At 43.5% G+C, this 15,690-nt stretch overlaps 1 protein-coding gene across 1 annotated transcript in view; it reads right to left on the bottom strand.

Moving 5' to 3' along the window:
- The window catches only part of LOC117346323, a 224,862-nt gene that overhangs the window by 28,193 nt on the left and 180,979 nt on the right, over positions 1–15,690 (bottom strand). The window contains exons 19-22 of the mRNA XM_033915723.1: positions 14,643–14,924; positions 14,285–14,410; positions 7,161–7,181; positions 7,049–7,075 (exon numbers count right to left, since the gene is read on the bottom strand). Of these exons, the coding sequence (XP_033771614.1) occupies positions 7,049–7,075; positions 7,161–7,181; positions 14,285–14,410; positions 14,643–14,924 (456 nt within the window). The remainder of the gene's footprint in view (positions 1–7,048; positions 7,076–7,160; positions 7,182–14,284; positions 14,411–14,642; positions 14,925–15,690) is intronic.

A 15,690-nucleotide genomic window follows, 5' to 3' on the forward strand; every position in this document is an offset into this window, starting at 1 on the left:
TCAAATCAAAATCAGGCCTTCTGGAAGATGAGGCACGTCTGGAACAGTGGTCTTTAGATTTAGACTGACATCGATGAGAAGACCAATGACTGCGTTGCCTGGAGGAATTTCTATCTATGCCTAGGTGCCGATCCAATATCGAGTGAGAAAAAGTGGTCTGAGTCTGAAAAGGGATTATCTAATCCAAGGAGTGGGAGGAAACACAGTCAAGACGTTGTTTGATCAGTGTAGGAGAAATGCAAGTAACACCAGACAATTAAGAGAGTATAGTGGGTCAGACCAGTGGTCCAGCAGGCCCAGCAGATCACTCACGCAGCGTCCCCCAGGTCAAAGACTAGTGCTCTAAATGTGTTCAGCCCCACCTGCGTATATGTTCCAGTTTAGCAGGAACTTGTCCAACTTTGTCTTGAATCCCTGGAGGGTGTTTTCCCCTATAACAGACTCCGGAAGAACATTCCAGTTTGCTACCACTCTCTGGGTGAAGAAGAACTTCCTTACGTTTGTATGAAATCTATCCCCTTTCAACTTTAGAGAGTGCCCTCTCGTTCTCCCTACCTTGGAGAGAGTGAACAATCTGTCTTTATCTGCTAAGTCTTTTCCCTTCAGTATTTTAAATGTTTCAATCATGTCCCCTCTCAGTCTCCTCTTTTCAAGGGAGAAGAGGCCCAGTTTCTCCAATTTCTCACTGTATGGCAACTCCTCCAGCCCCTTAACCATTTTAGTAGCTCTTCTCTGGACCCTTTCGAGTAGTACCGTGTCCTTCTTCATGTATGGCGACCAGTGCTGGATGCAGTACTCCAGGTGAGGGCGTACCATGGCCCAGTACAGTGGCATGATAACCTTCTTCGATCTGTTCGTGATCCCCTTTTTTATCATTCCTAGCATTCTGTTCACCCTTTTCATCTCTGCCGCACATTGTGCGGACGGCTTCATTAACTTGTCGATCAAAACTCCCAAGTCTCTTTCCTGGGAGGTCTCTCCAAGTACCATCCCGGACATCCTGTATTTGTACATGAAATTTTTGTTACCGATATGCATCACTTTACACTTATGCAAGTTAAACCTCATTTGCCATGTCGATGCCCATTTCTCGAGCTTGATTATGTCACGTTGCAGATCTTCGCAGTCCCCCTGTGTCTTCACTACTCTGAATAACTTTGTATCGTCCGCAAATTTAATCACTTCACTCGTCAAACCAATGTCCAGATCATTTATAAAGATGTTGAAGACACGGGTCCAGCAACCAAGCCCCGCGACACCCCACTGGTGACGCTCTTCCAGTCTGAGTATTGTCCTTTTACTCCCACTCTCTGTTTTCTATGCTCCAGCCAGTTTTTAATCCATGTGAGTATTTCACCCTCGATTTCACCCTCACAATTTTCCGAAGTACTTGTTCATGTGGAACCTTGTCAAAAGCCTTATGAAAATCCAGATATACAATATCGACCATGTTGCCCTTGCCTATCTGCCTGTTTACTCCCTCGAAGAAGTGCAGCAAATTCATCAAACAAGATCTGCCTTTGCTGAAATCAAGCTGGCTGATCCTCATCAGACCGTGTCCGTCAAGGTGATCAATGATGCGGTCCTTTATCAGTGCCTCCACCATCTTTCCCGGTACCAAGGTCAGACTCACCTGTCTGTAGTTCCCCTGATCTCCCCTCAAACCTTTCTTGAAGATCGGCGTAACATTTCCCACCTTCCAGTCTTGATCGACAGATTGGCTATTAGTTGAAGTGGTTCAGCTATAGTCCCTTTCAGTTCCTTGAATGTTGGGATATGCCCACAGCACTATTGGTAGAGGTTCTGAAGGCGAGAAGCTCTGAAGTAAGACATTGTTGGTGACTGAACAGTTGTGAGGCTGAAGGAATCTTCCCAATTTGTCTGCTAGAGCATGTTGATGATCCAGAATACTTACTGTTTTGAGAGAGATGTGTGAGATCAGCCAGAATGATCTGTGGAGTACATTGTGGTAGAGTACAAGAGTGATTACCTTATTGCTTGTTTATAGAATACATGGATATCTAATTATCTGATCTGAAGAAAATGATTTTGAAGTAGGAGATGATCTGGAAAGGTGAAAGAGTCCAACAGATACAGCTGGAGGGGTCTTTTCTTGCAGACTCTGTGAATGTTGAGTGTGAAGGTTGCCAAGGTTAGCTTCTCATGTATATATGGATTTGTTTGTTGATAGGAGATTTCACTGCAGAGGAATTTGGAATAGGAGGCCTCCGGACAGGTTATTGGGCTTTTGTTTTTTTTTAACCACTCTTGAACACAATGCTGAAGTGGAGAGATGATCTTGAGACGTATAGGAGGAGGTCTGCAGCATGAATAGTTCAAGGCAAGAGTTAATTGGTCAACTCTGGTATGTAACTGTACAACAGGGTTATATGAACTAAGGAAGTTATGTGAACTAAGTAGAGATGCAGGTGTCCAGCTGGGATGCCTTGCAAAGATGGCACTTAGTTGCAAATTTGAAGTAGCTGGTGTAGACTTTGCTATTGCTGACACTGGAGTGGATGATATGGCTGTCCATGATGGAAGGAAAAAATAGTAAGCCAGCCTACAGAGTAGAATTATGGATATAAGAGAAAAAGAACGAGTTTGAAAGTAGATGAATATTACTGAGATGAATTGTATATGTAGGTAAAACTGTTGGCAATACAAATAGATTCCATAAACCTCGGAAAAGTGGGTAATATGAGGCGAGTTGAGACACACTGACCAGTTGTCCAGAGAAGAGGTTAATAAAAGGGACTGGAAGAAGGAATATGTTGTGTAGCAATGTGCAAAAAAGATGGGAAGCATGAAATTTCAGTGCCAATTAATGAAGACGAAATGCTCAGAGTAGACTAGTAGGAGATTGAACTGGAAGAGAGCCCATGTAGAAGAATGTATTTTTATGCTGCATGGGTTGCACGGTGAAACTGAGATTAATAGCCATAGAACAACGTCAAGGCATGGCATAGATGCTAAAATTGTTCCTGAGAGACTAAGTGGATTCATGATGGTGAGTCGGTGCAGATCTGGAAGATAAGCTCCTAGATCCAGATTATTTATGCTAGGTAATTTTCTACACAGTTTCTTCAACCTTATTGCCAAAAGTGCATCTCCCAAGCAGGGTGAATTTGCAAAGCGATTCTGTACTATAGGGTCCAAGTCTGAAAGGGTTAGTCATACTTAACATTGCATTAATACAGAAAGAGCTGAAGCTCTTGAAGACACATCAAAGGCAGACATAACCATGAATTTTCTGGTTTGCAAAAGATTACAAGTTGTTTCTTGAAAGTCCGGAAGCTGGTCTGGAGGAATAAACTGTTCAAACTGAGAAAGATGTTGCACCAGTTGCTTTAAGTAAAAAGACATGTAAAAATTGTAGTTAAGAATGTGACCATTCAACACTGAGTTCTGGAAAAGACAAAGACCAAAGCTATCTAAAGTACAGTCTTCTGTGCTTGGAGACATGCTGGCATAAGATTTAAAGCTGGAGGATCTCTCAAACTCAGAATGCACTACATAAGAACATAAGCAGTGCCTCTGCTGTGTCAGACCAGAGGTCCATCGTGCCCAACAGTCCACTCGCGCGGCGGCCCATCAGGTCCAGGACCTGTATAGTAATCCTCTATCTATACCCTTCTATCCCCTTTTCCTTCAGGAAATCATCCAATCCCTTCTTGAACCCCAATACCGTACTCTGTCCTATCACATCCTCTGGAAGCGCATTCCAGGTGTCCACCACCCTTTGGGTGAAGAAGAACTTCCTAGCATTGGTTCTGAATCTGTCCCTTCTTAATTTTTCCAAATGCTCTCTCGTTCTTATAGTTTTCGAAAGTTTGATGAATCTGTCCCTCTCCACTTTCTCTATGCCTTTCACGATCTTGTAAGTCTCTATCATGTCCCCTCTAAGCCTCCGCTTTTCCAGGGGACTTATGTTGGAGCAGAGGTCTGTCAAATTCAGAACAGGAGTGCATTCTGTAAAGTGAATCCAATTGTTGTGGAGCCACTGGATTCATTAGCGGTGACTTCCAGTTTCAAAATATTGCTTCTCTTAGAAGAGTATGGAATAGGAGTTTAAATAAGTCTCTTGGAATCTCTTCAAAGTCAAGGGCATCAAGAAAGTCAGCTCTTGGTTCAGTATCTGATTCTAGACAGATTGATAGAGCTTGTCTTAATTCTTTAATAAAACCTGGGAATGATAGGCTCTCGGGTGGAAAACGTCATCTCATTGGTGGAGGAGAAGAATTTGAAGAAAGGCTATAAGAGTCAGGAGGAGACAAAGCTTGTTCAGAAAGGCAAGACACAGAGACCTGATGGGTGATGAAAGAGTGTGATGCTTTGATGATTGTTGTATTTTATTATGCTTGTTTGTGTTTTAAAACAGTGTATGTAATGTTCTTGTACATCGCTTAGTTTTAAGCGATTCAAACATTTTTAAAATAAATAAATAAATATAAAGATAGGACTGGCAGTCAATGAAAGTTTGTGTAAAATGAGACACTCACAGAAGTGCATTTTCAATAGGACGTCTAAATCTGACTATGGATGTAATGAGAAAAATGTCCATTTTTGAATCCGCAAGTCGTCTTATCTGGACATCTATTGTATTTTTTCAATAATGGTCTAATTTTTTTTTTTTTTTTCCATCATCAAATAAAAGTTTAAATTAACAATGTCCAAAACAAGCCATTTGTGCTTAGAAGAGCCAGCATTTTTAATGGACTGACCACACAAACATACCAGCAGAGCAGTGGGTCACTGCTGTGAACTTCACTTTAAGGGTGCTAGGTAAACATCTCATCATAACCCCATACCTAATATGATGAGCCCTGCAAAACTCCCCCAAAATCTACTGTTTCCACCTGTCTATCACCTCAAGAGCCCTTACGCTTGCAGGGTTCACCTATGTGGTAGTACAGTGGGGGTTTGGTTGGCTCACACTTTCTACCATAGGTGTTCTAGTTAGGGTGGCATAGAGCCTGGGTTCCCTTCTCTGCAGTCCACTGTACAGCCCACCAGGCTACTCCAGAGATCTGCTTGTAGCTCTACTAAGACTGATCATAGTATCTACAGTTGTCATAGAAAAGTATATGTATTGTTTCATGCAGATATTTGGGGAGTGGGAGAGGGTCAGTGACCACTGGGGAGTGTGTGGGGGCCATATTTTCATCCTTCCAGTGGTTATCTGGTAAGTTTGGTTACCTTTTGGCCCTTATTCATTTTAAAAACAGGTTTAGCCCAAAGGCCTTGATTCTACAAAGTGTGTCCCGATTTTAGGCAGCTGTAGGCGTCCTACAGCTGTCTAATCAGCCAATCGGGATGCATGTTTTTTAAAAAAATGCTCCCCAGGCAGGCCGCCTATATTGAAGGCGCCTCCGGGAGCCTAGGGAGGCCCGCAAGATGCCTAAGCTCACCTAAGGGCCTTAGGCGAACCTAGGCGGCCCTATGCATCTTCCTAGTAGAGGAAGAGACGCTTACAATGTAGGCCAACAAAATGCTGGTCTACATTGTAAGTAGTCGCGGCCACTATACTTATTGCGGCAAGGGATCTCTCTGCCGCTCTAAGTATAGCGGGCCACAGCCACCTGTCCGATTGCCGGCAGGAGGGTGCCCAAACCCTCCTGCCGGAAGATGCCCCCACCGACACTACCGACCGCCCCCCCTGACATTACCGATCGCTGGCAGGAGTGTGCCCAAACCTTCCTAGAGCCCCTAGAGCCCTAGAGCCCCCCCCCCCTAGAGCCTGGGCCAATCAGGCCTTAGATTAGGTGGGGATGGGCGGACCTGCTATGCCTAAGGGCTGATTGGTCCAGGCTTCTAGAGCCTGGGCCAATCAGGCCTTAGGCTTCGGCGGGATGGGCCGGTAAGGGGCGGGCCCACCTCATTTCGACGAGGCGGGCCTGCCGGCTGGATGGGCAAGACCAGTCTGGCCAACAAGAAAAGGTTAGTTTGGTGGGGGGGAGGTTTGTGGGCTGTTAGCACGGGGGAGGGGGTGCGTCTTCCGGCAAGAGGGACCGGTAGTGTTGGGGGGGCGGCAGGAGGGTTTGGGCATCCTCCTGCCAGTGATTGGTAGTGTCGGCCCGCTATACTTATAGCGGCAGAGAGATCTCTTTCCGCGATAAGTGTAGCGGGCCGTGTCTAATCTAACCCGATTCTCTAACCAGCGTCTGTAACATGGATGCCGGTTACAGAATCGGAGTTTAGTGTAGGCCCGATTCTGAATAGGACACCTCTCCCAGGCGTCCTATACAGAATCAGGGCCAAAATGTCCAAATTGTGCCCTGGACATTTTGTAAAATGTTTGATTGCTGTAAAATGTTCAAGTGCTAAATCTGCCTTAAGCTTGCCCAAAACATACCAGAAAAACATCTAGAAAGTCAGTTTCAAAATGCCCACTTGAATGTTTTGACTTTATGCCGTCTTTTGAACGTCTATCTTTTTGAAAATGAGACCCATAACCACTTCTGTGAGCATTACAACAAAAATGGGCAGGCATGTTTTTGAGTGTTTGCAGTCTCTTAAGCTGATGTTTAGCAGTTCCCACATGGCTTGCAATAATGTAAATGAGACACTTTAGCTTCACAGTGCCTTTTACAGTGCAGAGCTTGTAGTTCAGTGATCTGTGTCCCCATTTGTTGGCTGAAAGGCATAACCCATACATTCTGGACTGGTCTGGTTGGGACGAAAAGGAATACATCTTATGAACTGCAGAAGTAATCCCTCTTTGGCACAATGTAAATAATATGACAAGCATTAGCAGTAAATTTGAGAAACTGAAATCACCTGCCACATATTCTTAGGGTCATTCCTGTCAAGATATGCACAAAACTAACCCATTTGTAAACATTTCTGTCCCTATCCTCTCATTAGCAGAGGGATTTCTCCATGAATCTGTAGTGTATGATAAAAAACACACACACCTTCTTCTCTATCACAGTAAATAACTTTTATCTCCCTAAATCCATCTGTAGAAAGATGTACTGTGAGACCACATTGAGAACAGCTACAAAGAAGAGGAAATTTGCATTGTGAGATTGTCAGACTGTGTTACCTGCATATCTTCCGTATCTTGTCCACTCTGAAATCAAGCACAGAAACACAACCATCAGAGCTCAGAAAATCTTTGAAGCAGCAATGTGACATACTTAAGAATAAAATCTTACCTAATTTGATACGAAGAGCCTCTATATAAAAAATAGAAAAGTATAAAAATATATTAGAGCTGTTGGTTTGTAAAAATGTCCTTTATTTTATTAAACATAACAAGTCAAAATTCACAAGATTTCTCTGAGAAGTTTTGGAAAGCTCCCAAACAAAATGATTGGATTTTAACCCCCTTCGTAATGGTTAAGGGCCTCTTTTACGAAGTCATTTAGCATGGGCCGCTGCGGTAACGACCCTGAAGCCCACAGAGATTTAAAGGGTTTCAGGGCTGTTGCTGCGTGGCTTTGTAAAAGAGGCCCTAAATTTTGTTAAGCTATATTTAGCCAGATGAATAGTCCAGTTAGAAATGATCTGTGTCACTGACCAGCTAAACACTTGGATAAACCTGGTCATATATGTTCATCAACTTAATATCTGGTAAAGTTATTTGGCAGATTTATCCAGATAATTTCTGCTGAATATTTAATTTAAATATATTTTATTGGCTAAACTAAACTAAACTTTAAGTTTGTATACTGCATCATCTCCACAATCGTAGAGCTCGGCACAGTTTACAGGAAATGGTGTAGAGAAGGAACTCCAATGAGGGTTACAGGACAGTATAGAGAAAGTTAGAGGGACTTAGTATAACAAAGAGGAGGACATATTACATTTTTGAGAATAGCCAAGTTTTCAGATGTTTTCGGAAAAGTTGAAGGGCACCCAGATTCCGAAGTGGGGTAGAAAGGTTATTCCAGAGCTCTGTGATTCTGAAGGAGAGGGATGTTCCTAGTTTTCCTGGATGGGATATGCCATTTAATGAGGGGAAGGATAGTTTGAATTTTGGGGTGGATCTAGTGATGTTGGGATTCGAGGAATTCCAAGATAGTGGGATAAGGGGAGGATGCATGCCGTGTAGGATCTTGAAAGTTAGGCAAGTACATTTAAAGTGGACCCTAGAGACTACTGGAAGCCAGTGAAGTTTGGACAGGAGTGGGGAGACATGGTCAAATTTACTTTTCGCGAAGATTAGTTTAGCCGCAGTATTCTGAATCTGCTGAAGTCTTTGAAGGCTTTTCTTTGTTAGGCTTAAGTAGATGGAGTTACGATAGTCCAATCTGGAAAGGATGGTGGATTGAACGAGGACAGCAAAGTGTTGTTGATGGAAGCAGGATCTCGCTTTCCTCGGCATGTGAAGGCTGAAAAAGCATTTTTTTACCAAGGAGTTGAGGTGGTCGTTGAAGGATAGTGTAGAGTCAATGATGATGCCCCAGAACTTTGCTAGAGAACTCAAGCTGCAGTGTGGTGCCAAAGGACAGTGAGATGAGGGTGGGTAGCTGATCTAATTTTGGGCTGAGCCAAAGTAGTTTTGTTTTGGACTCGTTCAGTTTCATTTGTACGGTGAGGGCCCAGGATTGGAGGTTTGTTATACCTGAGGATATGTTCTCAGAGAGGTTGGTGAAGTTCGAGTCGGTCTCGAGGAGGACAAGGATGTTATCAGCATAAGTGTAAAGTGTTTCCAGGGGGGGAAAGGTGGAGGGGTTTCAGAGAGGACATATAGATGTTGAAGACAATGGGGGATAAAGGTGAGCCCTGTGGGACTCCATAAATCGGTTTCCAAGGATAGGATGAGGTGCCATTCATATTAACAGTGTAAGAGCGGGAGCGTAAGAATTTTGAGAACCAGTCTAAGACTGTAGAGTTAATGCCAATCTCAGAAAGTTGGAAAATAAGAATATCATGATGGACAACGTCAAATGCTGCAGAAAGGTCGAATTGTAGAAGAACAGCAAACTTATTACGAGAATGAAGTTGTTGAACCTTTGAGATTAATGAGGCCAATAGGGATTCGGTGCTGAAGTTGGTAAGGAAGCCATGTTGGTAAGGAAGGAGAATGGAGAATCTCTCTAAGTAGGATGAGAGTTGGGAAGATATAATGGACTCTAGCATCTTGGTAAGGAGGGGAATATTTGCTATTGGGCGGTAGTTGGAAGGTGAGGAGGGGTCTAGGTCAGCTTTTTCAGTAGTGGGGACAGGGCAATATGTGTCACCAAAAAAATCTTCTATACAGGAATGAGAAAGAAAATCAAATCCAATTCCTATAACTTTCCCACCGATACCGAGAGGAGGGTGACAGGAGATTGGCATTATTGAAAAGAGAACAGGAATGGATCTTCCGTTTACATACTGAGGATCCTGAAGGACTGAATCAAAGATTGAGTGGCAACTATTTTTTTAGTTTCAAACAACTTTATGGAATGTTTTGTTTCACAGTGGTTCTCTCATTCAGGCCATGAGAGTGAGGCTTGGTTTTGATTATCATCTGTGAAAGTTTGTGACATCATGACGTCAGACCCAATATAAGAATAGAAGTTGCACCTGGGGTGGTCTCTGTCTGAGCAAGCGTGTGAATCAGAACGCTGCTGTATGCTACAACATCATTGTCAGGTCTTTTTGCACTCAAACTGGATCTCTGCTAATTTATTTGTTGATTTTTTTCACAGATGCTGTCCGGAGCCCTGACGCAGCTTGTCTAGAGAAACGGCAGCTAGCCTAACTTCCATCGGCTAGGTCTGGCAGAGACATAAAGCACCTTATAATACTATTGAGTATTCTACCTACAGCTAAATAGCTTTGACTTTTTTGACCTCATTTTGACACTACTTTCAAATATTTACTGTGTCTGCTGTGGGTAGGAGGGGGTTAAGAGCCGGTGAAGATCTTTTCCCTTTCTAGTGCTGCAACTTATATTGTTACGCACGGGGTTCTGAGGCTCTCCCCTTATTCATTATTGTAATAACTGATGTGCATGAAACTTTCAGTGAAATCGTGGCATAAGTAAATCAATTTTGAATGCAAGTGGGAAAGTTATAGGAATTGGACAGGGCAATATTCAACATCTTTATAAGGGACTTGGCAGAAGGGCTTCGAGGTAAAATAACATTATTCGCCGATGACACCAAACTAAGTAATGTAGTTGGCAAATGCACAACAGACGAAGATTCAATGCCTGACAACATGATGCACGACCTACTCCTACTGGAGCGCTGGTCTAGGACATGGCAACTCAACTTCAATGCCAAAAAATGCAAAGTTATGCACCTGGGCAGCCAAAATCCATGCAAGTCTTATACCCTTAATGGCGAGATCCTAGCAAAAACGGTAGCAGAACGAGACTTGGGGGTAATCGTCAGTGAGGACATGAAGTCTGCCAATCAAGTGGAGCAGGCTTCGTCCAAGGCAAGACAAATCATGGGTTGAATACGAAGGGGTTTCGTCAGCCGTAAGGCGGAAGTCATTATGCCATTGTATAGATCCATGGTGAGGCCCCACCTGGAATACTGTGTGCAATTCTGGAGGCCGCATTATCGCAAGGATGTGCTGAGACTGGAGTCGGTGCAGAGAATGGCCACCCGGATGGTCTCGGGACTCAAGGATCTTCCATATGAAGAACGGCTTGACAAATTACAGCTATACTCGCTCGAGGAGCGCAGAGAGAGGGGGGACATGCAACCTATCCCTAAAAACTGGAGAGATCCCGGAGGACTGGAAAATAGCTAATGTCACGCCCATCTTCAAGAAGGGTTCGAGGGGCGACCCGGGAAACTATAGGCCGGTAAGCCTCACATCGGTCCCGGGAAAGATGATGGAGGCACTGTTTAAGGACAGCATCTGTGACCATATCGAAAAAAATGGACAGCTAAGGTCGAGCCAGCATGGGTTCTGCAAGGGTAGGTCGTGCCTCACAAACTTGTTGTACTTCTTTGAGGGGGTAAACAACCAGGTGGACAAAGGAGAACCCATAGACATAATTTACCTAGACTTCCAGAAAGCCTTCGATAAGGTACCACATGAGCGGTTGCTCAGGAAGCTATGGAACCATGGGGTGCACGGGGAGGTCCACCGATGGATCAAAAACTGGCTGGCAGACAGGAAGCAGAGGGTTGGTGTAAAGGGCCATTACTCGGACTGGCAAGGGGTCACGAGCGGGGTTCCTCAAGGATCGGTGCTGGGACCGCTCCTGTTTAACATATTCATTGACGACCTGGAGGCGGGAACAAAATGCGAGGTCATCAAATTTGCAGATGACACCAAACTATTCAGCAAGGTTGAAACCACGGTTGACTGCGAGAATCTCCAAAGGGATCTTACGACATTGGAAGAATGGGCGAAAAAGTGGCAAATGAGCTTCAATGTAGGGAAATGCAAGGTCATGCATATAGGGAGAAGGAACCCGATGTTCACTTACAAAATGGGGGGATCAATGCTAGGGGTCAGTAATCTGGAAAGAGACTTGGGAGTGATGGTAGACACGACATTGAAGGCGTCGGCACAATGCGCCACAGCCTCGAGGAAAGCAAACCAAATGTTAGGTATCATTAAGAAGGGTATCTCGACCAGAACGAAGGAAGTCATCCTGCCACTGTACCGGGCTATGGTGCGCCCGCATCTGGAATACTGTGTACAGTACTGGTCACCGTACCTCAAAAAGGACATGGCAATGCTTGAGGGAGTCCAGAGAAGAGCAACTAAACTGATTAAGGGTATGGAAAACCTTACATACACTGACAGACTGAAGAAGCTGGGGCTGTTCTCCCTGGAAAAGCGGAGACTCAGAGGAGATATGATAGAGACCTTCAAGATCCTGAGGGGCATCGAAAAGGTTGACAAAGACAGATTTTTCAATTTGAAAGAAACCACAAGAACAAGGGGTCACTCGATGAAATTGAAGGGGGACAGGTTTAAAACAAACGCAAGGAAGTACTTTTTCACACAGAGGGTGGTGGACACATGGAACACCCTTCCGGAGGCCGTGATAAGAAATAGCACAGTACAGGGTTTCAAGGATGACCTGGATAGGTTCCTGGAAGACAAAGGGATTGAGGGGTACAGATAAGAGCAGTGGAAGGTTTAGAGATAACTGTAGAGGTAGGCAATAAAATTAGTCAGGGACCGCTGACCAGGCAATATGCCTGATGGGCCGCCGCGTGAGCGGACCGCTGGGCTGGATGGACCTCTGGTCTGCCCCGGCGGAGGCGACTACTTATGTACTTATGTACTTATAAGACGTTCAAGTATCTTACGGGCCGCATCGAGACGGAGGAAGATATCTTCTTTTTCAAGGGTCCCACGACAACAAGAGGGCATCCGTGGAAAATCAGGGGCGGGAAACCACGAGGTGACACCAGGAAATTCTTTTTCACTGAAAGGGTGGTTGATCGCTGAAATAGTCTTCCACTACAGGTGATTGAGGCCAGCAGCGTGCCTGATTTTAAGGCCAAATGGGATCGGCACATGGGATCTATTCACAGGGCAAAGGTAGGGGAGGGACATTAGGGTGGGCAGACTAGATGGGCTGTGGCCCTTATCTGCCGTCTATTTCTATGTTTCTATGTTTCTATGTCCCATTTCTGCAGAAAACAGGCCTGAAAGTAAGGAAGAGTTTATAAGTTTGGTAAGATGAAATGGCCTGTGTGGGAATTTTCTCATATAGGTAGGAGGGGAATGGGTCCAAGGTGTAGTTGCAGGCTTTCAGTTTGAAGCAGAGTTTAGAGACCTGGGATTCGGATACATGCTCAAAGGCAGTCCAGGATCTATCAGCTGGGATAGGGTTGCAGACAGTTAGGGTAGGGTTGGAGTCGGAGGGCACCAGGGAGTTGTAAGAGACTGCTGATGGGAAGTAGCATCTTAAGGTAGTGACCTTTTCGTTGAAGAATTTTGCTAGATCGTTAGCTGATGGAGAGGAGGGGAGCATGATGGAGTCGGTTTTAGAAGTTAAGGAGCACCAGATGTTAAACAATGCACTACTCTGGTTGTTGGATCTGGAGATTTTATAGAAGTTTTTTCTTGCTTTTTTTAGTACGCTATTGTAGAACTTAATATTGACCCTCCAGGATTTAGATTTTTTCCATTTGTGCTCCAGTGCTCGACATTTCTGCTTCAGTTCTCTGTGATATGGAAGGTACCAAGGGGCCTTACGGGAGTAGGAGACAGTTTTAGTGGATAGTGGGGCGAGGGAGTGGTAAGTACATTAATAAGTACAGTAGAATAAGAAAAAAATATAACCTCCTAAATACCATCCCTGGCCTCTCTCCCCCTTAAAGGCCTGTTCCCCCCTTGAAGGCCTGCACCCCCCCCAAGGCCTGTCCCTCCCACTGAAGGACTGCCCCCCCCCTAGCCTGTGTGTCCCCCCCCCCTGTAGGCCTATGCCACCATCCATTTTATTTTTTATTGATTTTTTCCTCAGGTATTCCTTTTCATATTTTTTTAATTTATTTATTTTTTATCAAGAACAATACAGCGTGAATCGCATCCTGATACATTTTGAGAAATATGTTAACACAACAGCAAAACATTAGTAATGATTGAGCGCAAGGCATCAGGTAGGATTATGTAACAATATATGATAAACAAGCTATAAGCTATTGAGAGAGATTAACAATAGTGATGATGCTGTTAGTACATTGAATGATATGATGAAGAATACAAAAGAGTATGAGACAAAATATACAAAATACAAAGTACACAAAGTTGCTCTATGTGACATGGCCATTACTGGTTGTTTATTATATACTTGAAAATAAATAAAACTTTTTGAACTTAAAAAAAACAACACACGACAGCATCTAAACAACTATATATTCCACACAACCCATTACATAGACCTATCCTTCCTGTTGTTAGATTTTATGGATTTCTTCTGTGCTTGTACTGTATCTTAAGGCAGTATTTCCCAAGTCAGACCTAGAGTCCCATCTGGCCTGTCAGGTTTTCAATGAATATACATGAGACTGATTTGGATACACTGCCTCCATTGTATGCAAATCTCATGCATGCATATTCAGTGTAGATATCCTGAAAACTCTGTTTTCTCACAGAGTTAGTATTGGGCCTTTCAGTTAGTGAATTATGACACCCATTTTGCAGATCCCCTCAGCTTTGATATATAAATCCTAAAACTGAAACTAACTGGCAGGTCTCAGCTAACTCTCAGTCTTGGTTCTCACAGCTGTCAATCTCTTCTTTCCCCTTCTATTGCTCTAGATGTTCTCTCCTTTTTCCTCTTGTGAGTCTCTTGAGGCATTACCAGGGTTTAAGGATGGTGGTGTTAGTGGTGTTGTGGTGGGTAGTTATATAAATTTACCTTTCTCGCGTCTTTCCTTTCTTGAGTGGGAAATAACCAACACAACCAGCAAACTACATGGGAATATCATAGACAGAATGATAGAGAGAGAAGACACCCAACAAGAGACCTGATGGAAAAATGTATCTGAAAAAGAAATGAAAGCAGGTGATGAGAATATTGGCTTATTTTAAAATATCATAATCAGTATTTGGAAATTCATAATTTGATAACAGAATATAGCAGAGATCACCTGGGAGAGAGGGTAACAACCTCCTCTAGATCTAAGAAGTGCTGTTATTTTCGTGAAATAATATACAGTAGATCTCAATTATATAAACACTTTATATTATGAAGTCTTCTCTCTGATGTAACTGACCTTCTATAGAAATCGCTGCTTCTCTTTTTTGGTTCAAGATGGTGTTTCTGATACTACAGGAAATCCTGCTATACTCATTTCTTCTTATCAGTAAGGACGTTTTGATGTTGAACAGATCATTCTGTCTTTGTGTTTCTGTTTCAGATAACGACGTCAAATTTTGTCCACCTTCTTGTCTCCAAATCACTTCAGGCTCTGGAAACCATCCTGCAGATTCATACAAGACTCTTATCCCTTTATCCCAATAGTTATTTACGGAGATGGAAGGAGCACTGCCCAGACCTAAAGGATAATATCATCCATTAGAATATTAGAGATTCGTTTTATGACAGTGACATATTAAATATGATAGAGATCTTGGCCTCTGCAAGGTCTTCTAATTGAGTATGTCCAAGTAGGTAAACCTGTGGCTGTACTGAAACTTCTACTAAATGAGGAAGACTCCAAATCCATAATCAAATCATATTTAAAATAACTGAAGCAAAATGAATTAAGCAAATGGGTCACTTATAACAAATTTAGACTGGATTAGGAAAAGGGGGACTTGGCATTGGATTGTCATGTGTTAATGTTTGTGTATTTTTATGTATGTAATCTTGGAAACCGCTGCGATTTTTGGCGGTATAGAAACTTTTCAAATAAATACATATACTGCCGTTTTGTGGCTTTGACATTTCAAAGCGGTGGGCACTGGAGCATTAAGTGACTTGCTCAGGGTCACAAGGAGCAGCCACTGGGCTTTGATCGCTCGACCTTTGGGTGCAGAGGCAGCAGCTCAACCAGTGAGCCACAGCCCTTCTAGTACAATGTCTGTGTATTAAGATGCCATTATTAGGAAAGGGATAGTAAGTAGGTATTGCTCCAGTCATGAACCATCAAGTAAAATTCACAGTAGTCTTCTATTTTTGACAGGGATATAAGCAGCTGTGTGCTGCCTCAGTGTGGAGTGTTCATGCACTCAAACACACTGGAAAACAATTCAGATTCAGCCTTGTCACTATATGCAGTGGCGTACCTAGGGTATGTGGCACCCGGGGCCCATCATTTT

The sequence above is a fragment of the Geotrypetes seraphini genome, chromosome 12 (assembly GCF_902459505.1).
Source record: "Geotrypetes seraphini chromosome 12, aGeoSer1.1, whole genome shotgun sequence".
Classification (NCBI taxonomy): Eukaryota; Metazoa; Chordata; class Amphibia; order Gymnophiona; family Dermophiidae; genus Geotrypetes; species Geotrypetes seraphini.